General features: G+C 35.6%; 2 protein-coding genes across 3 annotated transcripts; one reads left to right on the top strand and one right to left on the bottom strand.

The window, feature by feature from the left end:
• Window positions 1-7287: 7287 nt before the first annotated feature.
• Window positions 7288-11483, top strand: ankrd22 (ankyrin repeat domain 22). Of its 2 annotated transcripts, none has more exons than XM_053511629.1 (6): window positions 7288-7594; window positions 9289-9480; window positions 9627-9734; window positions 9857-9934; window positions 10032-10126; window positions 11347-11483. In XM_053511629.1, exons 1-5 carry the CDS (start codon window positions 7574-7576, stop codon window positions 10092-10094), a joined length of 462 nt encoding a protein of 153 aa, XP_053367604.1. In that variant the 5' UTR covers window positions 7288-7573; the 3' UTR covers window positions 10095-10126; window positions 11347-11483. The 2 variants fall into 2 exon arrangements, with proteins under 2 accessions (XP_053367604.1, XP_053367603.1); XM_053511628.1 differs by having other exon boundaries at window positions 7292-7594; window positions 10028-10126.
• A 511-nt stretch (window positions 11484-11994) lies between these two features.
• Window positions 11995-23367, bottom strand: lipf (lipase, gastric). The gene is made up of 10 exons (XM_053511627.1): window positions 23285-23367; window positions 21998-22118; window positions 18019-18136; window positions 15709-15907; window positions 14636-14745; window positions 14179-14315; window positions 13954-14100; window positions 13754-13825; window positions 12872-12940; window positions 11995-12713 (listed from the first exon to the last, which is right to left on the bottom strand). Exons 2-10 carry the CDS (start codon window positions 22103-22105, stop codon window positions 12480-12482), a joined length of 1194 nt encoding a protein of 397 aa, XP_053367602.1. The 5' UTR covers window positions 22106-22118; window positions 23285-23367; the 3' UTR covers window positions 11995-12479.
• Window positions 23368-25217: the final 1850 nt, after the last annotated feature.

Below are 25217 nucleotides of genomic sequence, written 5' to 3' on the forward strand. Positions count from 1 at the left end.
GTTGCCAGTTTTAAAGGTGTCTGAGGAATGTGCAGCAAAAAGGAGAGCTTGTAAACAGAGCTAAAGATAATCAAAACTTTTTATATCCTCTTGTAACAATTATAACAACCACAAAAACAATAATAATAATAATACATTGTATTTATCCAGCAAGCTTAAGGACACTCAAAAATGGCTGAAAAGTATGGAGCCCTATGAGAGAGAAAAAAAATGGGTGGGAGAAAAAAAAGAGACATGAAATGCAAAAAAAATCTGGACATAGCAGGGGAAAAAATCAAGACCATGTGACTCATACTTCAGGGGCAGTGTTCCAGCAGCAAAATACAGTATGGAAAGGGCAAGGACGTCAGTGCATTTTTGAGTTGTCGTACCATGTAGAGCTACAGACTAACATTTGTGCTTATAAATTGTAATAAAATTCATCATAGCATACCTTGTCCTGATTTATAAGCAGTATGGTTTCCTGTGGTATTCCTCTTGACCTCAGGAACGTTTCTAGGTTCTCCTCCATTGCAGCCAGTCAACAGCGCTAACCCTTTAGGAACTCAGTAGATAAGTTATAATTACTTAAGAGAAATAAAAATAACCTTAAATGGCACAGACAAAGAACGGTATTTTGACGTCAAGTTCATAGGCATTGTGGATCACAGAAGCTACAGTCTGGTGGTGACTGGTTGAGCAGGAAGATATATATAGAAAGCTCAACCCCAAATTTTAGACCAAGGATTTATTTAAAAAGATCAAGACCTTAAGGTGACAACAATGCAAAACATAGTGCATGACAACCGCCAGTAAAAAAACAAGAAGACAAGAAGTTACAGGAGACTGAGTAGTAATGGTATTGGAGGTAGAAGTTGCAGAGGGCAGGGGAAACATCGTGGATTTGTGAACTCTTGCTGTATTATTAACAGCCATAACCATTCTCTATTGACTGGTGTGGAAAACATTGTACATACAGTAGAGGACAATTTTTCATCTTTCCAGCTCTAAAGAAAACAGCAGAACTCCAGTTGGGAAGATAAAAAAAGGATCAAATGGCATGAATAGCAGCTTTAAGATGGAAAAACTTAAATCTTCAGCAATTTTTCAGTTCCATTGTTTTTGTTTGTTTACAGCATTTTCACACAGGTTGGTTTTAACCAAAACACATTTATTAGTCATGTTGTCACTGATAGCTTAGCAGTACATTTTGGTATTTGGCAGATGCCCTTATCCAGAGCAACTTACATTTTTATCTCATCATACAGCAGTTGAGGGTTAAGGGCCTTGGTGGTCATGGGATTTGAACCTGGGACCTTTAGGCCAATGCCTTAACCACTGAGCTATACCGGACCCAACTAGCCGGCTACAAAATAATCAAAGAAATTATGTCTGGCTCATCAACCTTTGAAATGCTGAAATGTTATCCTGACTGGATACCATCCCTATGCCTCGGATACATATAAACACACACACAACTAACACACACTAAGTGGCTTAAGCAGAGGACCAAAAGACAGCAGAACAATACTGCAGCTGCAACCTGCAATCTAGCTGGAAAGGATCTGAGATTAATGAAGCTGTACCACTTGCATTCATGTTTCATTCCACATATTTTTTACTGTGATAAATTATGCTAAACTACTTTACCTTGAAATCTCTGTATTCATGTAATATACACTATACAATAATGAATACAATGGGTAAAAGAAGTAAAGTGGCAAGATAAACTTTAAGTATTGAAATTTAAGACATAGAGTCAGTAAGTAAGTAATTTTTGCTACAGTGCTACTCAACAGACCTGCTAAACTGGTGCAACTATAAAATCTAATGTTTATTAATCAATTAAGTTAAGTAGTAAGGCTTAATAATAAGCTAAATAATCATATAAGCTGGTCTGTGTTTTGACTAAGGGTATTATGCCAGGTGAAAAATATATATGTTCTAGAGCTGATGTGAGTTTTCCTGACGATTCTGTAACAGTAATTTACAGTCAGAGCTGTCACAAAGAGCTATCAAAGGTCCGAGCTTTCACAGTTTTTTTTTATAAATATATTTTTTTAAATAACTGTAATAATTTAAAGCTTGCACTTTTTTTTTTTTTACAACATTTACAAATTGCAAAGATAGAATACCCATAATGTGTAAAACTATTTTGGATGATAATACTTGACTAACCACAACTGCCAGAATGACAGATAAATCATGTTTATTTCTGTTTCAATGATTTTCAGTTGTTTAGGAGATTCCAACACTTGGAAAGGTCTACCTATCAGCATATAAAGCAGTGAATTGAGTCAAGGTAATCGAAGAGTACTCTGAACAATAAAGTTTTTTTTTTTTAATTAACACATTTCGGTCTGTCCCCAGAGATGCATTCCTTTCAGGGAGAACTCAAAATGACATGTTAAAAGCCTATGTCTAGTGAGTGTTAATCTTCGCTCCCATTAAAACACAATTTAATCTGTTAGGGGCTTTAAAGGACATTTTTCCCTTAGGCAGCACTGACCACAACAAAACAGATGCATAGATATTTGATTATTTGATTCAGTATAATACTGAATTTAACCAAGCTTCATTAATACAATAGACACTATATAATGTACAATAATAGACACTTGTGTAAACATTTTATTGGTGCTTTTTATGCAGTCTTCCTATTCCTATTGCTATGCTGGCTTCCCATGCAGTCTTTAATCAATTGGCTGTTGGAAAAACAAAAAGGTGCTTATACGCTACCTGAGCAAAAGAAAAATGGTTCTATAAAGTTTACACTCTAATACTTCATTGGATCATGCTGGATCGTTTTGAATCACACTGAATCAATTAAATAGCTTTGTCTATGGCGAACATTCACCATGGCATTGTTTTAACAGGTTTATGTAACATCATAACATTTATTTCTATACAGGGTTTCATTCATTTTTTGTATTGATTATAGGAGAGTTGAAACCCTCAATTAAGTATCCTCTAGCACATCCCAAAGACTTTCAGTGATGGCCAATTGATGTGGGAGAATGATTTCTCATGCTCCCATTAGTACTTTTTCACAATTTTAGCTCAATTAATCTTAGCATTCTTCTCTCTGATTAGTTTCATTTCCCTAACAAGTGGTTTTCTAATGGCCACACGGCCACTCAGTCCAAGCCCTTGTCGCACTGTGCATTTGGAAATAATGCTTCTTCTTTTAGTAATAGACATAGCTCTGATTTCTACTGTCCTTTTTATTTTTATTTTTACAATGCATCGTCCCCAAGTGTTTAAGTGATCTCTGATTTGGATCATTCATGAGTTGGACAGTTGTTAACCCAATTCCAGTAATTTTAGCCATCTCATTAGCTGTCTTTGTTTGCTTTATGTAGGATAATAATTTGATGTTTTTAAAAACAAAGTAGCATCTATTCCACGACCATGGGATATGTCTTCTGGCATAATTGTTTGAGAAGCTACTCACTGCATCAGTTAGGGTTGTTGTCAGCTAAATCATATTAACTACTCCAGTAATTATCCAGTCAAAACGTTAAAGTATTTGCTTATTTTAATCATGTAAATGGTCATTTTTATGGCAGCAAGATGGCTTGGTGGTTAGCACTGTTGCCTTGCACTCCAGGGCCCGTATTCACAAAGCTTCTTGGCCCTAAAAGTTGCTCCTAGTGAGAAAAATCTAAGAAAATTCTTTATGATATTTTGACATTTTCTTAGAATTTCCCTTTAAATTTAGGATAAAATCTTAGTAAAGAAAAAAATTATTCACGCAACATCTTAGACCTAAAAACAGCTCCTAAGGCAAAAAATGTTAAGAATAGAGAGGAGGACTTTTAAGAGGGTTAAAAGTTTCTATAGCAGAGACAAAATGGCGGAATAAAGAAATATTCTCCAAACACTGAACATAAAGCTAAAAGTAAGCACTGCTCTTTTGTCCAGTTTGGTTTTCTTGTTCTTTTACTTTCTTTCATCTTTCTTGGATTGTTGACTACATACCATTCAAAAGTGCAACTTAAATAGACTGTCCTGCAATCAGGTGAATTGGTAAAAGCTAAACCATTTTGCTCCCATCAATCTGAAATGGATCACAAGGAATAAAATCAGAACGGTAAATAAATGTAAGAACTTAAATATAGTAACTGTGTGGAAATTTGTTGCTTCAAAAGTAAAGACATTTTCAACATTTGGCTGTTTAAATTAAGTTTAAGATATTTAACAGAAACTTTGCATAGGGTAGCCTGTATTCATGATTATATAATTTCTTTATATACAAACATTATGATTTCACTGTCTATTATCATATATGCTATTTTCACAAAGAACGGATTTTAAGACTTTTATAGATTTTTTTATCAACCAATCACATCATTGAATTGCTGCATCATCCCTACCGTAGCAACAGGGTCAACCACACCTCCTCACTAAGAAAAACTTCTTTAAAGTTGCTCTGAAAAGTTTCTTACAAGGAGAACTTAAACTGTGCAATATTATCCTAGCGCAATTCATCGCAATCGAAACTATGCAACAAAAACTTTTTAAACTGTGCCATATAACCCTTGTGCAATTTGCTGGACCTGGTGCAATTTGCTTTAAAAGTGCAACTATTGTATTGTTTTCTTTTTATTTTATATTTATACACTGTACTGTCCCTAATTTCTATATTCATATTTTTCTCTGCTGCTGTAACAAATACATTTCCCTAAAGCTCTGAGATGTTTGCTAAATAAAATTTAAGTCTAGGACTCTCAGCTAGGACTTTTTAAGCGAAGATAGGACCTCTGAGAGAAATCTAAGAAGCTTTGTGAATACAGTATGGGCCCAGGTTTCTGGAATGAGTGAGTGAGTGTAAGTGGTATTTTTTTTTTATCGTGTACTGTAGTGTGACCACAGGGTGGCGCCCATTGCCTACCAAATGTGACACAAATTGTAAACAGCCAGGTCTAAAAAATATGAAAATGTATTAGCACCTGAGCAACGTTGATGGCTTGATGACTGGGTCCTACCATTTTTCAAATGAGAAGGTTTTGTTGTGTGTCCCTGGCAGTGGTTTGTACCCAGTAGTCCAAGGGGGGGCAACTGTTGAACCTGTGACAGGGTCATTGCTAATAAAAAGTCTAGTCTAATAACCACAGAAGGTTTACTCGAGCACAAATTGCTAATGCTAGCTATGATAGTAAGATGTCAGAACAGACTGGGTAGAAGGTTCAAGCTGACCCTGTCCATCAACAAAAGCATTTTTATGCTCATGGGCACATGGAGTACAGATGGTGAGAAAGAAGGTGACCTGGTCTTATCAGTCATATTTTCTTTTACATGTGGATGGGTTTTTTGCGTCACTTATCTGGAGAAAAGATGGCATCAGGATGCACTATGGATAGTATGAAATCTGGTGGAGGAAGTACAATGCTTTTGGCAGTGTTCTGCTGGGAAACATTAGGTCCTACCATTGATGTGGATGTTACTTTGACATGTACTTCATTCCTAGACCAAATACTCCCCTTCATGGCAACAATATTTCCTAATGGCAGTGTAACGTGTGGGTGTGCTACAAAACACGATGAAAATGGTTCAGAAATGGTTTCTTGAACATTAAAAAGAGTTCAGATGTTATCCAACTTGTTCAATCCAACTTGTTCTACAACTTCCACAGATTTCAATCCAGTTGAGGCTCTGTGAGATGTGCTAGACAAATTCTGATCCAAGGAGGCCCCACCTTGCAGCTTATGGGATTTAAAGGATCTGCTGCTAATGTCTTAGTGCCGGATACCACGGCACACATTCTTATGGAGGTCTTATGGAAGTCCATAGCTCGAAAGTGCAGAGCTGTTTAGGTGGCACAAGGAGGACCTAAAGAATTTTAGGCTGGTCCTTTTAATGTTATGAATGTGTATAACACTTGCTTTTTGCAAAGGAGACAACATGGCAGAATAAATGAGTAAATGAATATATATATATTTTTTTTAAATGAGCGTGTGTGTGTGTGTGTGTGTGTGTGTGTGTGTGTGTGCCCTGCGAAAAATTGACAGGGTGTACCCCGCCTTGTGCCCTAAGTCTCCTGGAATAGGCTGCAGGCCCCCCATGACCCTGTATACAGGATAAAGCGGTATAGTAAGTGAGAGTAAGTGAGGAAAATAAATAAAGAATTATATGAATTACGAGCAGAAAAATTAATAAAAATTTGAAACTAAATAAGAACTATTTCTATATGGTGGACTTTCACAGGCACAAACATACTTCTCTATCACTAGTAAACATTCAGGTAAAGGACACTGAGAGAGTGAACTCTTATAAATACCTGAATGTTCATTTGAACAGCAAACTGGACTGGATAGGAGGTGGAAGAAAGGACCAATAAAAAAGCTAAGCTATCATTATTGCTGGAGAATGATTTCAACCTCCTGCATGAAACAGTTTCATCTCGGAGCAGCTACTTCAGTGACAGACTGTTACATTCGAAGTGTCTGAAAGGGTTTTTTTTTTTCCCTGCTGCTATTGGACTGTACAATCAGAGCTGCTCCCAGGGAACCAGTCTCCATCTTTCACACTGTTGTATAAATTTGAAAATATGGTTACAATATTTTAAATATAGTAATAATATCTTACAATACAGTTACGAAATCTTAAATTTGTGTGCAATAGCAACTGTGCAATAACACTATTTTAAACTGTGCAATATTATCCTAGTGCAGTTCATTGCAATCAAAACTGTGCAACAAAAGCTTTTTAAATTGTGTAATATTACTGTTATGCAATTTGCTGGACCTGGTGCAATTTGCTTAAAAGTACAACTATTGTATTGTTTTTCTCTTTCTTTCATATTTATACACTGTACATAATTTCTATTGGCACATTTTTCTTTGCTGCTGTAACAGAAATTTTCCCCCTGTGGGACGAATAAAGGTATATCTTATCTTATCTTGCCTTATTTTCACTCCAAAAAAAAAAAAAAAAAAGAATAAAAAACAATCTTTGCAAGTTAAATATTTTTGAATCTACCCAAAAATAAACCCATAATTTATAATCGATTTTCAAATATGAGATTATTACGCTTATTTCTAATCAAACGTTTCTAAGATTTCAACAAAAGATTTTCCTTTTTCTAATAGCAGATCACTTTCTTTGCTTTAAGAAATGAATTCCAAAAAACTAGCCTATAGTTTCTGCCAAAAAGTGAGTTTTTATCAGTCAGCGTCCATGAGCGTAAATGAGCAGCTTTGATTGAAGTTACCCACATGAGTCAGCACTGACACATCAGTACGCATGTCATGATGAACACGTGTTCCGGTGAGTTACTCCTCCTACCTGAGTGTTCCCGACACCTGTACGCCAGGAGCGAGCTAGTCCGAACTTCCGGGTGTTACGACATGCGTTTGCCCAGCGGGGTGGGAGGAACATCCTGCATGTGCCTGATTCCACTATCTGTTTTATTCACTGGTACAACAGATGAGACTGAGCGCTGGGTGCTGAACAGAAAACACACACCGCTTTACTACTTTCACACTCTCTCCCACAGCGGAGATCCTGGACACACTTTCATCCGGAGGGACATTGTCAGTCTCTCTCACACACACACACACACACACACACGACGCGTGACTGAGACAGCGCGATGGGGATCCTGTATTCAGAGGTGTGTATAATATAATATAGAGCTACACTAAGCTCTGTGCTAATAAGGACTTCACTGGGTACATGTGTGTGTCCTTTAAATGACCTTGTGTATACTTTATGTTTAAAGTTAATAAAATTCCAGGTGTAAACGCTACATAATTTTTTGCTTACCTTTTTCTGGTGTTAGCACAGGTGTAGGTTATAATTGATGTCCTTTCACAAACACACACACACACACTGATCTATTTTAACTTTTTTATACCTGGGGTTCTCAAATTTAAAACGACTGGGACACCTTAACTCTACTACTATTACTAATAATAATAATCATGATGATTGATAATTATTGAATATAAATCAAATGAACTTTTCCTTTAGTCCAGTGGGACCATAATTTTTTTAAATCAATAATAATTTCTCTTGCTGCAAAACAAAGTTTTCTTGAAACTGACATTTGATTCATGTTGAGATTATTTATACTGTATGTCTACAGTCTTTTTTTCTTGTTTAGGTTTGAATGAAACAAATTCTATTACTGCACAATTAAGGAGACCAATAACTACAAAGGTTTAAGAATAACTTTATGTCTATGCCAGAGGACTTGCTAGGGCAAATACAAGGCAGGGTATACCTTGGACAGGGTGTCAATCCAATCCATTGCAGGGCACACATAGACACACAACCACAAGCTCATTCACACACTATGTGCAATTTGGGAATGACAATTAGCGTAATCTGCACATCTTTGGACTGTGGGAGGAAACCAGGTTCCCGGAGGAAACCCACAAAGCACAGGAAGATCATGCAACCTCCATGCACACACAGTAGACCTGAGGCGGGAATCGAACCTGAAGATGCAAGGCGAAATTTGTTTAAGTCGTATTCACCATGCCGTTGTTTCAACTTGAATAGGGTCTGTCTGGCCTTTTTTTTGTGTGTTCGCGCATAGGACAGTTGATAAAATTGATGGGCAAATACGAATAGGTTTGAATATTTTAAGGTTGAACAAAAAAAATACACTTAGCCGTTAAAGAAAAACATTGCTGACTCTTAAATGAGATAAGTAGTTTGATCTGACTCCTTAAAATCATCACCCCTGCGCAGGAACATGAGTTATTTGTAACAGTGAAATGATTACAGTCTAAGTCACAGACTTTTATTGGTTATCGAAAGAAAAGTATTATTGCATTTTAAAGTTCTTTTAATACGTCTCATTTCTCATCTCTGTAATGTCTTTTTTTTATTTCCCCTCTTTTTCATTAATATTTTGTCAGACTGAAAATAACGGTCTTATGACAAAATTCCTATTTCACTTCTGTTTCAGCAGTTTTTTACTTTATGGGAATTTTTTAATAATAAATGAAACTTGCATTGCTGTGAACAATGAATTTGTGACGCCACCTTTAAAGCCTGGAATAGGAAATGGCCCTAATCTAAAAAAAATATGTATATTGCTTGTGTTAGAACAAAGATTTGCGTGCTGAATCAAAACAGTTCTTCTGTGCCAGAATTAAGTTCTCGCATGAGTTACTGTGCAACTTGTTTTTATATGTATTTAAGCAATATTTAAGACTTTTGTAGCCTCCTTCTATCTGTTGTTATATGGTTGATTGTAACACGTACAGTAGTAGTTCAAAATTATATTACTGTTGATTTTTTTTTTTTGTTATATGAACATGTTTATTATTTTTATTTTTTTATTTTTTCCCATAGCCCATTTGCAAAGCAGCTTACAGGGGTGAACTCCACCAGGTGTACCAGCTGCTCAAGGCTGATTCCAAGAATTTAAATGTTCAAGACGAATTATTTGGAGACACACCACTCATTGCTGCCTGTAAGGGTGGAAATGTCAACATGGTCAAATACCTTTTAGATAAAAAAGCTGATGTGTCCATCAGAAACAAGGTACTGTATTTGTGTCTCAACATTTTACAGTAATCCATGTAGTGACTTTTTAAGTTTATTTTAAGTATAATTTAAGTTGTGTGTAATGGTAAGTGAATGCATTCATGTTGCTTGCATGGAATAATGGCATAATTTCCTGTCTTTAGAAAGAAAGGACTTGCCTGCACTATGCTGCAAAAAGGACATTTTCTTTCTTGGATTACCTCATGATTGTTATTCTCATGCCCATCTTATTGATTGGGTATCTTATAATGGTACAGGATACTTTTACTCTCTGTGTTGTCATATTATAAACATGAATCTGCTTGAGAATGTACGTGCGTGCTGATAATTTTGACTCATGCATTAGATATGACTGGTTGTGCCATTTTAACAGAAAAAGATACAGAACGAGCATGTGAAGCTGCTGGACATGGTGTTAAACACAAAAGCCGACATTAACGCTGTAGACTATGTGAGTAATGCTAAACATTTTGTTCGAGCTTCTAAATGCTGCTTACGGACATGTTTGCTGTGAATATTTATATACTGTACGTGTCTTTAACAGAAAGGCAACACTCCGCTTCACTATGCTTGCCAGTGTAAAAGTCACCTACATGTTTCACTGTTACTGAAGGCGAACGCAGATACTTCGATAAAAAACAAGGTAAGTTTCCTTTTTTTTAATGCATTATTGACTAACATGATTATTTTAACAAGCTGTACTAAAGCATTTTATTTCCCCTATACCACAACTCTTATCCAATGTTTGCAAAGTCTTTATTAATTAACAAACATCAGTCCATTTAGTCAGTTTCCATTAATGTACTGTACAAGGGCTGTTCGAGTCAAACCAGGACTGTTGATTGTGCAAAACACAGTCATAGAATGACTGAATGAGTAGAAACTACCTTTATTTTTCTATATAATCCCCTGTCACACTAATGCATTTAATCCCAGTGCTTCACTAGTGCTTTGATACCTTCAAGGAAAAAAGTTTTCTAAGTATGCCAGAGTCATGATCAGACTGCCTGTTTCACATTTGAAATGCTGGCCTCCCAGGAACTCCTTTAAATGGCCCAAATGTGTAAATGTCTTTGAGTGTACAGGGACTGTATGAGGGACAATATCTCCCAGCTGAGTTTCTGTAATGTGCAAGTGGTGTTTGTGAATGATTGTGTGTACAGTCTTGAATGTTCATGGGAAGTGACTCAAGCCACCTCTGCCCGGGTCGTCATTCTAAAGTCTTCTGTAAATGTCGATTGGTTTTACACCTTCTGTAATGTCTTCAAAATAAATTTCATCATAAGTCTCAGTTTGACTTAAACACCCCTTGACAACGAATGTCCATAAAACATGTTCCCTTGCAGTACTGTATATTAGCTATAAGTAATCATTTCCATATTTAGTTTTTCTCACTTTTAAAATTCTTAAGATAAAGAAAGATTGTTCAAGAAGGCCTCAATTGAAATGCCTTTCCTGTGTTAGAAAACCTGGTTACCTTGAAGACACCCTCCAAAAATCTTAAACAAATATTTTCTTACAGAAATCTCCAACATATGAACAATAAAATGTTGAATTTTTTAAATTTGTGCACAGACATATTGTTGACAAAGTCGTGGTATAATATAATAAAATTAATCTAGAACACAAGTCAATAGTTGCCTATACAGTACAGTATATATTAAATAGCATGTTATACATAATTAAATAAATTTTGTGTCGCTACTAATGAGGAATTTTATAAGAACTTTAAATGGATAGTAATGGCAACAGTAGTACTACATTTTGAAAGGTTTTTCTGTATTAAATGTAGGTACTTTTACATTTGTACAGTATAAAGACATGCTTTAAGAGTGAACCTGTTAATTTTTTATTTTTTTACAGGATGGTGAAACACCGCTGGATATTGCAGTCAGACTAAAATTCCAAACAATCATAGTAATGCTTGAAAAATCTAAATGACAACATTGACTGTTTGGGTGCAAAAGGCTGATTTTGAGATGCGTATAACTGTGATGAAATGGCCTGCGCAGAGAAATAAACCACAATACTCTTTATTTTTAAACATAAATCCACATGCTTTTTAAGGTTTCCTCGTTTCAACACTTACAAGACACAAATTATATTCTCTGTTTAGTTTTTCAGCAAGTTTTAGTCAGTACAGTATTAGGTTTAGAGTGTTACATAATCACTAGTCATTGGAAAAAGAGTTATTTCTTCAGGTTTTCAATGTTAAGTGTTACTGATTTATGTTTTACGGTTGACACTATTTTTTTTCCCGCACTAAGTTGGGAATTAATGTGAAATATTCTGAAAATATTTAAACCACATTTTTGCACTTTGTGTATTTTTACCTGGACTCTAAATAAAAGTGTTATGAACTAGAATAAAAGCTGCATGTTTTTACAGGATCTCCTTTCTGAAATGAGGGATGTTATTTCTTTTTGCCAGTAAATCTAAAATACTTAAAGGTATTAATAGTGCACAATTATTTTCCCTTAAGGTTCTTGAGGTCTAAAATTAATGTGATACTTATTTATATTTGATCATGAATGTTTATTGGGTTCGAGTCCACAATTTATAAAGTACGTTTTATAATCATGATTTAAAAGAATGCTTTGGTCAGTGCTTTTAGAAAATGTAAAATATAATTTCACATTTAAAAAAATGCTCTATAATTACAGGCTAAAATCCAACAGTGCATCCTGTCGAACACGCTGGGTAAAGTAGTGTCTTAGGAACACATGGCTCAATAAGCCCTGAGATTCATTTATATAAAAAGCAGCTTATGTTAACAGCATATTTACCAATCAAGTCATGTGTTAGATGAGGTAAGACAAAAATGAGATTTTAAAACAAGTAAAATGCTAGCTAGTCTTCGCTATAACTTTATCCTAAGGAATCCTTCAGGAATGCATAGTGCTTGTTGTTGTATAGTTAAAAACTAAAACTGCTCATAAAAAGCCCCCCCCCCCAAAAAAAAAAAATCTGTCCTATTGCTAAGGGCTGAAAGGCAATCAGACATTCTGCCTCATCATCTTGATCATCGGCTCGTACATCTCCTGTGGGGCATCCAGGCCCCAGATGAAGTCCAGGTGCTCCCAGTGCTTGATGTTCCGATGGAACACCAGGTTAGGGATCTGTGTTAGCAGCAAAGCTACGTCATTTGGGTCCGCTAGCGTGTCATGTCCCCCGGACCACACTGCTGTGGGCACCTTCATGTCCCTCACGTAGTACAGAGGAGGGGTTGACTGATGTGAGACAGAATGGAATTAGCTAGGATGGATCTTAAGCATTTAAACTTGAGCTTGTAAAATTATTTCTGCTTATAAAGTGTTGAAAACCTGTGATGGACTAATATATATAAATTTTATTATGGTTTTTTGTAGTATGGTGTACTCTTACTCACCTGGTTATAATGCGCAATATTTCCAGCCTTTCCGTAGTCATATGCCATCAGTTTCTTACTCTTTATAGCCTGTTAAAAGAATTCTTCATGAAAAATCTGTCACTTTTCCATCTACAATACAGAAGTGGTGTGAATCTTCATCTACTGGGGACTTTTATCAGTAAGAAAAGCCATTTACTGACAGGCTTTACACATAACATTTCTATGTTTATTGCATAAAATAACCCCAATGAGAACTGGAGTAAAAAAAATTTCCCCAACAAACCATTAGTTGTATTAAAAGGATTATACGAGGGAAAGTAAAGCAAAAGAATGCATAACTTTTTTTATTAAATTACATTGGTCATTCATTTTACTGGTAGAGTAACTCTTCCTCTATATACTGTATATGTACTGTACTACTCAGCATAGTCTACATCACGATCGATGCATTTGCACTATTGTTGTACACAACTCTTAAATCCTCTTTGAAATTCCCCTATCACAGCTGATGGTCTCCCACTGTGTGGTTTGACTTCAAAGCGGGATTCCCCTTCTTTAAACTCATCTGTTCACACTGCTCTTGTTAATGAGGAGATCTTCCTAAACATTTTGTAGTGTAATGAGAGACCATCAACTGTGACAAAGGGGATTTTCAAAGGGATTCGAGAGTTGGGTTTAACGATAGAGTAAATGCATGGCTTGTGATAGAGAATATGTTGCATAGTACCTGGAAAAGTGGTTGAGTTACCGCATGTGCAACGCGAACAACCTATGTCAGTTAATAAAAAAAAATTATGCCCATTCTTCTGCATTACTTTTGTTACAGCCCTTGTTTGACCTTTTATTGATGTTGTGGATTAGTAATGAATAGAGACTAGAGAGGATGTGAGCTGTGCTGACCTGAGCCCAGTGCACCATGTTCTGGACAGAGGTTCCAGCTGGACAGTGTGTCGTGTACACAGGTGTTCGGGTCTGGTGAGAAAAAAAAGAAAGAAAGAAATGCCCATGGGTAAGTACTAGCATTAAAAATCTTTATTTAAACTTTAAGTTCAAGAAACAATACATAACTAGGCCTATTTTTTTCTCAGCCTAGAACTTACCATGTTCAGGTTTATTTCATCGAAACCACACAAGAGGAAAAATATGTTTCCACACAACACACTGATTGGTTTCTTGCTGCAGAATTCGGTGGCAAAAAACTTGATAAGAGCATTCTGTGGTAGAAAGTCTCTCTTCCCAAATAATGTCTGAGAAATAAAGAATATGGTGAACATTTTTGTCTTGTGTTAGTGATGACATGGTGCATTTTAAGTGCTTGTACTCACCCAGATGACAAACTCTGGCATGATACTCAGTTTGCCCATGGGACTTTTTGTGAAGGCTACTGTAGCTACAGGCGCCAGTGCAAAAAACATCTTGATTTTGCTAGCCAGCTCTGGCATTGTGGAAAAAGCCATAAAGGCTATAAAGGCACAGAAAATATATATATTAGGTCAAGAGATTAGGCAAAGTATTTTCCATATTTGTTTCTTTTTGACTTCAGCTGTTTAAATCTACACATCTTTCAAACGCTTTCATAATGTTGAAATAATAAATTATTTCTATATAACTTCCCTAGAATAGGTTTAAAGGTCAGGCGTTTCTCTAACAGCACACGTTGTGTGGTTCAATGTAGAGAATTAGGCAATAAGAAAATCCCATCACAAGCCACATCTGCCTTTTGAAGGAATCATGCTTAGTTTAATTAGCGCAGTACCAAAAGGCAAGATCTTATTATATTACCAATGGTGGTTCCCTGAGAATGGCCAACGTAGAAAATCTGCTCCTGTCCGGTGGTTTTTGTGATGAAGTTTATTACTGCTGGAAGGTCCTTCTTAGCCATTTCATCATGGCTGCCACAAAGGACACAAAACGACAGCACAAAAATTAAAAACTTGTAAGACCTGGGTTTACATATAATGGAAACACAGTTATAATAGAATAGAAATTGAAATATCCTATTACACACTTGAGCTGATGATCTTTGCCCAAACCGACGGGATCTGACCTGTCTGGTTCGGGCTTAATTTCTATCATTAATCAAAGCTGTTAATCAAAACGTACTTGTCTGGCTCGGGCCGAGTTCCGAATGTGTATGTATTGATAAAGATATATGTGTGTGTGTGTGTGTGTGTGTGTGTATACAATATATATACACAATTTATCATATATAAATTATGATTTATTCGATTTAAGCAATATCAATACAACAGTTATGAACACCTACAATATTCATTATCAACAGGTTGGGATTTTTTAAAAATTATTTTAACACTCATTTTGCCTGCCAACACATTCTAACATGGATCTGGCAACTGACAATTTGTGTAATTAACAAGAGTGAAAGTAGTTTTAATTCTTAGCAGTACTATGTAGCCAATAAATAAGGCGGATAAGCCATAGAGATGTTGGACTTGATCAGGGATTAGAGAGTGATTTGGGATTCACCCTCATATTGGAAGCTTGTAAGTGCTATTTAACGATCGTTACACATGTGACATGGAGTGATGCATATAGTTTAACATTTAACATCCCAAAGCTGTTATGCCCTTTATCACCACTCGTGAAATTCCTCTTGTCCAATCAGATTTTTCTGTCGGAAATAAGTGTTGTGTAATACAGTATTATATATACTTCATTTGATTCTTTAGTTTTGTATTTTAAATCCTTCTGCTTAGATTAACTGTTTTTACTTCATCTTTTCTACACCCTATGAGTTTTATAATATGCTTTAATTATTTAATTTTGTAATATTGCATTGTACTAGAAGGCAAAATGAATATGTGTGGAAAAGAGACAGTAAAATGGACACTCACCTAAACTGCCAGTACTCCTTCTGGTCAGGCCTGAAGTGGACATGTTTTCTTGACCAGGTATTCCCACGGCTGTTTCCAAGCCACACGTCAAATCCGGCATCAGCAAGCAAAAAGCCAAGGCTGGTGTTGGGGAGATTGGTCACCCAGTTACTTCCTGCGGCCAGGAGCCCATGCTGAAGGAACACCACAGGCTTGGGTGCTGCCACAAACAAAACAAAACAAAAACGAGAAGCTAAGTACAGTGGTGACCTATTCGTTAAAGCTTTGTGTTACTGATCAGAAGGTCAGGGTTTTAAACCAAAGCGCTGACAAGGTGCCATTGTTAGGCCGTTTACACATATTCAAGGCTATTAGTTTTTATGCTACTGTATAGAAATACACCACTGTGCTCTTACTTTCCAAATCTCCCCAAAGCAGTGATTTTGTCTGCAGCCAGCAGAGGGAACATGTGCACCATCTTTAGGCCAACGTAAGTCACCCACCGTATTTCCACATTTTCTTTTAAACAGCTTTATCACTGATCTGCATCAGAAACAGGAAGTAAGCTGGTCCTCTCTGGAGCACAAACAGAGTCAGGCCTGATAGGATTGTTTTACTTCATACCAGTCATTCTTGGTGCTCCATCCCCCCAATGCATAACCCATAACCCATAACCCCAAAGTCACAGCTCGGCTGCGAAACTGAGGTTTACCACTTTGTGTAACTGACTGGCAATCTCATGTGAAAGCGATGGTTACACAAGCTTTAGCCTTATGGCATGTGGAAAGGGAAGTATGGTCGTGAGAAAATGTTGATTTAAACCACAGTGTCTTTCGAAATTAATTTATTGCTGCAATTTAAACATATTGAAGGAACTACACAGAAAAGTTCAGTGCAAAACACGTCAAAACTTTACATGGACATCTGCAAACATTACGCAGCTTCCTTAGCTTTTTAGTCATTTTGAACTTTTTTAAACTGGTAAGCCTGAACAAAATCTCTTCTTCCTCCAGAAACTGTTTAGAATGGCTCATGTTGCTCTGAAGCATGTTGTACTCCATCTATCCTATGTGGCATGGAGGAGTGGGACAGAAAGAAATGGGATGCATCTCAAGAGCTGCTGCTGAGCTCTAAAGCTTCTCACGTTCCATCCGCTAGACGCCATTACACACATCAACCAACGTAAACTCTTTGATTGGCTTTTTACCTATTAATCACACATCAGAATTCATTAGGAGCAGTTACCCGAAAGATTAACAATCATACACAACTACCACGGGCCTCATTAACATGTTGGAATTGCTTTAACACACACACACAAACACTACTCTTCAATAAGCTTAAAGACACAGCCTTGCCTGTCTAATTTCATAAATTCTCAAAAAAAAAAAAAAAAAAAAGAGTTCCTTGCAGATCTTGAATTCTTCTAGCAGATTTGTGTCAGCGAAGTCGTTTCATGTTAGAGCAAAGTAAGGGGGCTGATATACAACAGCTGTATTTTTCCACTCCAGGAGTTTTCCCTTGGTAAAAATATTACATGTGTGCAGCTTTTAGAAATCACCGTGCTCATTAATGAAAGATGGAGAATATAAATGATAAATAAAAAAACTTTAACTTTCCATTAGTGATATACATCACTGAAATGTAGACGAGGAAATAAAATAATAAATGTAACCTTGTGCAATCGTAAAACTAAACTAACAATCATCCCTTAATCAGAAATACGTCATTATAAAACCTGGTTATCAAGATGTACTGCGGTGTCTCGGTTTTTTTTTATTGTTTTTTTTTTTTCTGTTGGAATGAATCACACTACCGGGTGTGTATAAGGAATAACTATCAGCCTGTGAACAGCTTAAATAAATCTACTTGCTGGCAAACTTTTTTCAGGTCAAGTATATTATATAATTCATTTAATCAACATCTATGTGGAGTACAGGAGTACAGTGGTGTCCAGTGAAAATGTGGTTCACAAGTACAAAACTAAAATGTTACTTAAAACCAAGGTCACGCGTGGGTTGCACCTTGTGTTCAAGCATGGATTTATAATAGCACGAGTGATCCTCCCCTGCACACAGAAAGCTGACTAATCCAAACCCACTTCTCGTTTTCTCTTTTGCTTTGTGGTGGTGTGACTGTTTTGAAATGGTGGATGTTTTAAAATGTGTGAAACCATGTTCGAGTGAGTTATTAACCTGTTTCAGAGAAAGGGCATGAATGGAATAAAAATAAAAGCATAAAGGTGACAAAAAGCGGGCTCACGTATGAAGATAAAAGTGTCTAATTGAGAGGTTTAGGCGCACTCTATATCTAGAACCTTTAAAAGCTCACCTTGCTGGAATTTTCTCTGGATGCCATGTGGGATCCTGTTGACACTCAGGATGTAGCCGTCTTCAGTGGCCACTTCGAACTCTTCTGCCGGATATCCCCAGTGTCTGATGATCTCACTCTGTCAAATGCAGATAAGATGAATAAATCTGAGCAAAGTGCAAGTGGCACATCAGCAATATCAGTGTAAATTTAAATGGAAAATCAACAGCAATATTTAATCATTAATCACATAATATCAAAAGTCTATAATAATAATAATAATAATAATAATAATAATAAAATATATACAGCAATTCTTTGCCACTTATGACATGATTCTTCACACTCGTGCCTATGATGTCATTTATTCCCCCACACTATAAATACATATTTGTGAATCACACTAGCTCTGTGGGGGAAAGGTCTGGGAATCAGTATCTCAACTGTGTACACACTTACACTCAGTCATGGTGAAACAAGAAGTAGAAATATCTGATGATATATCATGATATAGCAAATATATTAGAATATCATAATGCTGCCTGAATATATATATATATATATATATATATATATATATATATATATATATATATATATATATATAGAGAGAGAGAGAGAGAGAGAGAGTGTGTAAAACTGTGCAAGTCTAAGGCACCATATGTTTATCATTTCTGTCTTATTATGCACAAAACCATTCACCATTGCCAAATGTACTTTATAAATGTATAAACATTTACAAACATTTGCATGCCTGTAAAGAAAGCAAGGTATTACATGACAAAAATCAAATAAAAAAATGTATATGGGCTCCAGGTCTTTGCACAAAAATAGAAAGAGTTGTGACAAAGTTACCAGAAGAACTCATATTCTCCCGCACGCTCAGTAAAACCTAACAGCTGATTCTGTTCAAAAGTCTTTCTTTACATCCATGGAAATATTATTCGGTAATATTATTTATTTATTTATTAATTTTTAATGTACATTTGGAGAAAGAATGGTTTTGTACATAATTCAGACAAAAATAATATGCTGCCTAAGACACTGTACTTTATATGCACACAGACAGACTAGTGTTAGTATCCACTGCCAGACAAAGTGAAATAGATTGGTAGTTAGATAGTTAGTGATGCTTTTTCACAAGCATTTCTCTCACTTCCACCTATTTCTAATGTTGCCTTTCATTTCTTGAGTTGTAATCAAAAAGGTTAACACACTGATTAGGCACACTGTTAAGATTAATCTTAAGCTTGTCTCACTTATCTATATGGAGCGCCATATGTTCTAATTGTGTTTATGCGGGTTTCCTCTGTCTTCTCCGGTTTCATCCCACCTCCCCCAAAATGTCCCAGTAGGTAGATTGACTGCGCCACATTGCCCCTAGGTGTGACTGTGTATTGATTACAACCCTGACCTTTTGGCACTTACTTACAATGTTTATTTTATCCTTTAATTAACATTTGACTGCCTGTGTAGTTGAAGCCAAACAGTTAAATGTGTTTGAAATGCGATGCGTCCTTTGAAAGACGTATCCATTTAGTCTTGCCACATCATAATAGTTCACTTTGCACAACGGCATGAGACAAAATCCCTATAAATAGAACACATTTCCACACTTCTGCACTGAAAAGTAATCCATTTGTCACTTCGAGAACAGTTTTTAATTCTGTTGTCTGGAGTCAACTTCCCCCCTCGCTCTAAATATGAAATGCATTCTAATCAGGAACTTCAAAGACACCATGTGAGCCTGTTGGTTCGAGGGCCGCCGTGCAATCTTCTCATGCATAATTAAAGGCACCGCAATTTCCCACTCCCCCCGGGGCCTGCAGTCTGCACGCTCTACTTTAGGCCACTTTAGGATAAATCCACTGCTGCCTCTTGCTTATCTTTTTCTGTCTCTGCTCACTTCTAGTTCTGAGCATGAACAACGGCAGCGCTGAGAAAGAGTGAGAGAGAAAAGCAGGTCTCAAACACCGAAAGACCTTGAATAAATTTTTAACTGACACAAATATCTTACAACCAAAAGCTCTGTGGTTCAGAGAAAACCTTTGACATATAAATCAATAAACTTATCTGATTTCTTTTTCTTGATTTGCTAAAAATTGGTTGTTTAACTGTGCAAATGTTTAAACAGTGATTGTGGTTTATTCAGCAGTTTAAATATAAAAAACACTGGCTACTTTTTCATCATGTTTATTTACAGTGTTTTTTACCTTTAGTATAAGCTGTTGCTAAGTAAAATATGTATAAAATCTTATTTAATATAGTATTTTTTATATATTATGTATTACAGATTTTTCGGTCAAGCTCTTATTTAAATGGTATATGTTACAAAGCACTTTAGAGGTTAATACGGTCTAGAATTACATGCAAAATCTGGATTATTACCTATTTTTTATGCTTTTGATTATTTAATGAACAAGGAATATACTGTATATCCTTCTATACATTAGAAAACACAATAGTACCAACTGTAATCACCTTAAAGATATTATTCTCTTACAATATAATTAATGTTTTATTTCTCTAATTGCACTATTTACCTACTTATCTTTGCCTATTATTACTCTGGAGGATTGTTCATATATATAATTTTAACTATTTTTAATACCATAACATTGTAAGGTATTCTGTGAGAGCTCATAAAAAACACCAACTATACAATGTTTTTAAAAATTTTTTTTTTAAACATTAATAAACTAAGTAAATAAGTAACAGATTTTTTTTTTATTTCCACCTTTGCCTACAAAAAAATAGTTTCTTGTGTTTTATACATTTACAGATAAGCTTACTGTTATGAGACATTTCCAAAACTAGTATTTCCTGTTATACATTATCCCTGTTATAACGGCTACAAACCGTCATTGCAGCACCAGACTTTTATAAGTTAAAAGAGATTAAAAAGCCAGTTTGTCATGTTCCAGAGAAACCACAAAGCATCCATCATGAAGACTGATGATGAAATCCACTTCTTTACTTCTGACTGTTACAAAACACAGACACTGGAGACTCTTTCCAAAAAAGATAAATAAATGTCTGCTCACAGAAAACATGCTAGCATTAGGCATACTATTCACTGTGTGCATTATTCCTACAGAACTGATGATTCAGTGCATTACTATAAACCTGTAATTTGCCTTTTTCACGCCAATTAAAAGTCTGGTGCTGCAATGACGGTTTGTAGTAATAATAATACATTTTTTCTCGCATGAAAAAATTATTATATAGTGCATTTCTCTCTCAAACAACACACCCCCACACACACACACACACAAATAGATAAAAGAAGGTTTAAAAAGGCTAATGGTTCGATAAAATGATCAATTCTCTTTCGCAACTACAACCTCCAAAGGTTAGCTAAAGTACCCCAGTTTTAGCTTCTCTCAGAGCTCTAGCGATTGTCTCAGAAGGCCGGTATACGGTGCATGATAGGATTTTTAGTGATAACAGCTATGTATGCATCTCAGGGACAAAGAACAAACAGTCAGGGCAGTTCCACCGAGATCACATGTTAACGTGGGGGCAGTGCATTTTGTTTCCTGAGAAACACTTTAATTATTTGTTTTGTTAAATGTAACTAACTAAACCAGGTTAAAGCTTACATAATGAAATTGGGATTTTGGGAGTGTGAATATAAGCATATACAGAAAGGCTGCAAAATTTAATAAAAAAAAAAAAAAAAAAAACACACTGTGAATAGTCTGACACATTTCGATTTGGATTTAAACAGCGATATGTAACTACTAAATGTATAACTGGGCTAACAAGAAAAAATTGGACAAATGATGTCATTAAAAGCATGACTGCTAAAAATTAGTTAGCAGTTTAAAAGTATTTAAAAAACAAATCCGTAAATTATTGGCATCATCTACTGTATTTTTGCGATTAATTAATTCCACACGTCCATACTGTGACATGCAGCTCTAGAATACAGTGAATAAAAACTAAATTATTCAGTAATTTCTAAAACACATTATACAAACAGATATAGAATACTTACGATATTCATTTTGACTTCAGGGTCAAGCTTTTTGCCGTTTTTGAAGACAGGCTGCGAAGCTTGTACCAAACAAACCGCAAACAGTCCCAACCATGACTGTAGCCACATGATGTCTGCAGATCTACCAATCCGAAAAGTCATAAAAAAGTAAACAAAAAACAAATAATACATGTACAATTACATTAATTTATTTGATTAACCACCGAGCTACCCCATTTCCAAGCCGAAATATTTGCATATCTGAATTTGGACATCATGCATATTAGCACACTTCCCGGATATTTTTTATTTAAATTCTGTATCAATTTCCACACCAGTTTCCATATTTTCCATATTTGTACAGCTAAGTTTTTTTATATAAATTTTATATTTTGTAAATATATTTCTTCTATTTTTTTCTACAGCTAAGTTTTTCTATATTTTATTCTTATTCTATTCCATAATTTGTTGTTTATTAATAATCTTGATTTTAAGGTCACTAGCAATCATTTAGGCATTTCACTGCATATAGTACTGTGTATGACTTTGTATGTGACAAAAAAAAATATTTAGATTTTTATTTGAAAATAAAATAGGAGGGTTGCATCAGGAAAAGCAATCAGCATAAAACCTTTGTCAAAGTTGTGTGCGGCTCAAATGGTCCTTTATTGTGACCCATCAACGGGAGCAGTTAACATATACCCTAGCAATTAAGGGTTAAGGGCCTTGCTCAGGGGCCCAACAGTGGTAACTTGGAGGTGCTGGTTTTTAAAACTTTCCGATCACTAGTCCAACACCTTAACCACTAAGTTATCCCTGGCCCAAAGTTCAGGAAAGGAAGGGAAATCTAATAAGAATAAAATTTCTTCCATAAATTCATACATCAACATGACCTCAGTCTTAAACTGCACACTACTTCACTAAACAGTCCCCTAGGCTTTAGTACTTAATGCATATATTACATATTAATCACAATAATAAAATCACATCTTTAACTTCCTGCTTAATACATTAACTGAATAATTAACGTTTAACTATCTATCAGTAAAAACATATTAAGCAAATGATGGCTGCACTATAGCAAATGAATTAAATTGTTTAACTTACAGTAAATCAGATAAAGAGGTGCAATAACAACAACTACAGTACATATAAATAGAGAATACTGTGTAGCAACAGTGCAATAACACAAGCAAGAGACTTCTTATTAAAGTGCATGTTATTTACAAGGGGTAAAATGTAACTTTTTAAATACATTATTGCAAACTATTAATTCATTCCAGACCGGAACATATGGAAATCACTCACCTTTCCTCCGAAAACTGCGTCCGGAAATCATGCGACACTCAGCTCTCAAAGCGATGTCATTTTTAACCCATACGTGTTTCCAATAATCCCGCCTCCTCTTCCACGGGATTGGTTCGCTGTATATCACCTCCTGCGTTTTGATTGGCCGATAACAGACGGTCTGACAGGCGTACTACCAGCTGGTAAGCGTGTGAAGCGGGCAACTATTGGCCAATCAGGCGTTAGGGGGCGGGGTTTTATGGTAATACAGGAAAAATTACCCGCCTTAAAGACTTTTGACCTCCTTCTCTTTCTCTCTCGCTCTCAGTACTGTTCAGTTCAGCTCAAATATTGCTTTATTGGCATGAATGTCAAAAAATCACATTGTTGCCAAAACAGTTAGAAGGTGGATTTACATTATAACATCTATCTGCAGTTATAAACATATCCATCCATCTAGGAACCTCTGTAATCCAACTAGGGACAGAGAAGGCCAATGGTGATAACTATTGTATTTCTTTCCATTTTACAGTCAACGTTCACACACTACAAGCAATGAATGCCAGTTTAGACGAAACTGGAGTAACCAGAGAAAGCCACCCAGTATGGGGAGCACATGCTTGACCCAGACCCTGGAGGTGCAAGGCGACAGTGCTTACCAATAAGCCACTGTGCCCCCTATAAACATGCATTAATGTTATTAACATACAATATTAAAGAAAAAAAATGCATGTAAGCAATTACCTGTATTTAAGGAGCAGAAACAGAAAAGATGCTTTACCAGAAAAGACGTTATCTTAAAATGTTGTATAAACAATAGCAACAACAAAAAATCTAGGTTACTATCTGAACAGTAGTCATGTTAAATTGTTATAAGTTGCGGTTGGGTGTATTCAGGGTGCCTACACGCTGTATCTCACTTTCTTTCAGGCTCACACACTCTGACACATTTTCTTCAGAGAAGGCAGCAGCGGGGCCCACTCCAAAATAAAAAAAAATTTTTTTACCATCTGTCAGTTTTGGAAATTTGGGATTTTTTTTTTTTTTTTCAGTAAAGGTGTTTTTTTAGATGTTAATATTTTTGACAGCAGAGAAGGAAGTGCAGCTCTGGCTTGATTTAACTTCTCATATGCTGAGCACACTTTCTCTGTTCTCTGTCTTTAGGGCCTGATAGCAGTGTAGTCTGGACTGTGTTTGGGACTTACTGTCCCAGTGTTGTGGTGTGGACTGATCGCAACACTAGATGTCATTGTTATTAATATAGCATGGAGGTGAGGATAAAAAATGTTTAGAAAGAGATACTATTAAATGGATAATTTACTTCCATTGGACTCTTTTGTTTTAAATATATAATACTAACATAACTTTATACCTATACATAAAAATTATTTTATTTATTTATAATATCATTTTATTTTATTTATTTTATAAATATTATTTTATAATATTTATTTAATGAAAATATTATATATTTTAAATATACATACAGTACAGGGTTAACATAAAGTCATTTCCTAATTTGACAGACAGATAGTTAGTAAATAGATAGAGAGAGAAAGGGCGATAGATACTATATTACCCCGAAGGAAATTTCAGACAGTGACAATAAAGACAGTAATGCTAAGACAGCTTTGTTAATGTGTTTGCTTGAAATGTATGTGCAAGTATGTGCAATTATATTTATGACAAAGTGACATATACCTGATTATGTACATGTTTTAAAAGTTATGCTAGATAGATACACTTAATGCCTAGAATACCTAGTTATTACCTGTCATGGTATTATATGTTTGAAATCAGAAAAACACATTATGCACTATTTTAGGAGCAGAAACAGGAAAGATGCATTACCAGAAAAGTCATTATCTTAAAATTTCGTGTTGAATGTTTATTCATTTATGTGTAGTATAATATTAACAATATTACTGATTGCAAATGCCGTCTATTTAAAGCA

This window comes from Clarias gariepinus, chromosome 14, assembly GCF_024256425.1.
Source record: "Clarias gariepinus isolate MV-2021 ecotype Netherlands chromosome 14, CGAR_prim_01v2, whole genome shotgun sequence".
Classification (NCBI taxonomy): Eukaryota; Metazoa; Chordata; class Actinopteri; order Siluriformes; family Clariidae; genus Clarias; species Clarias gariepinus.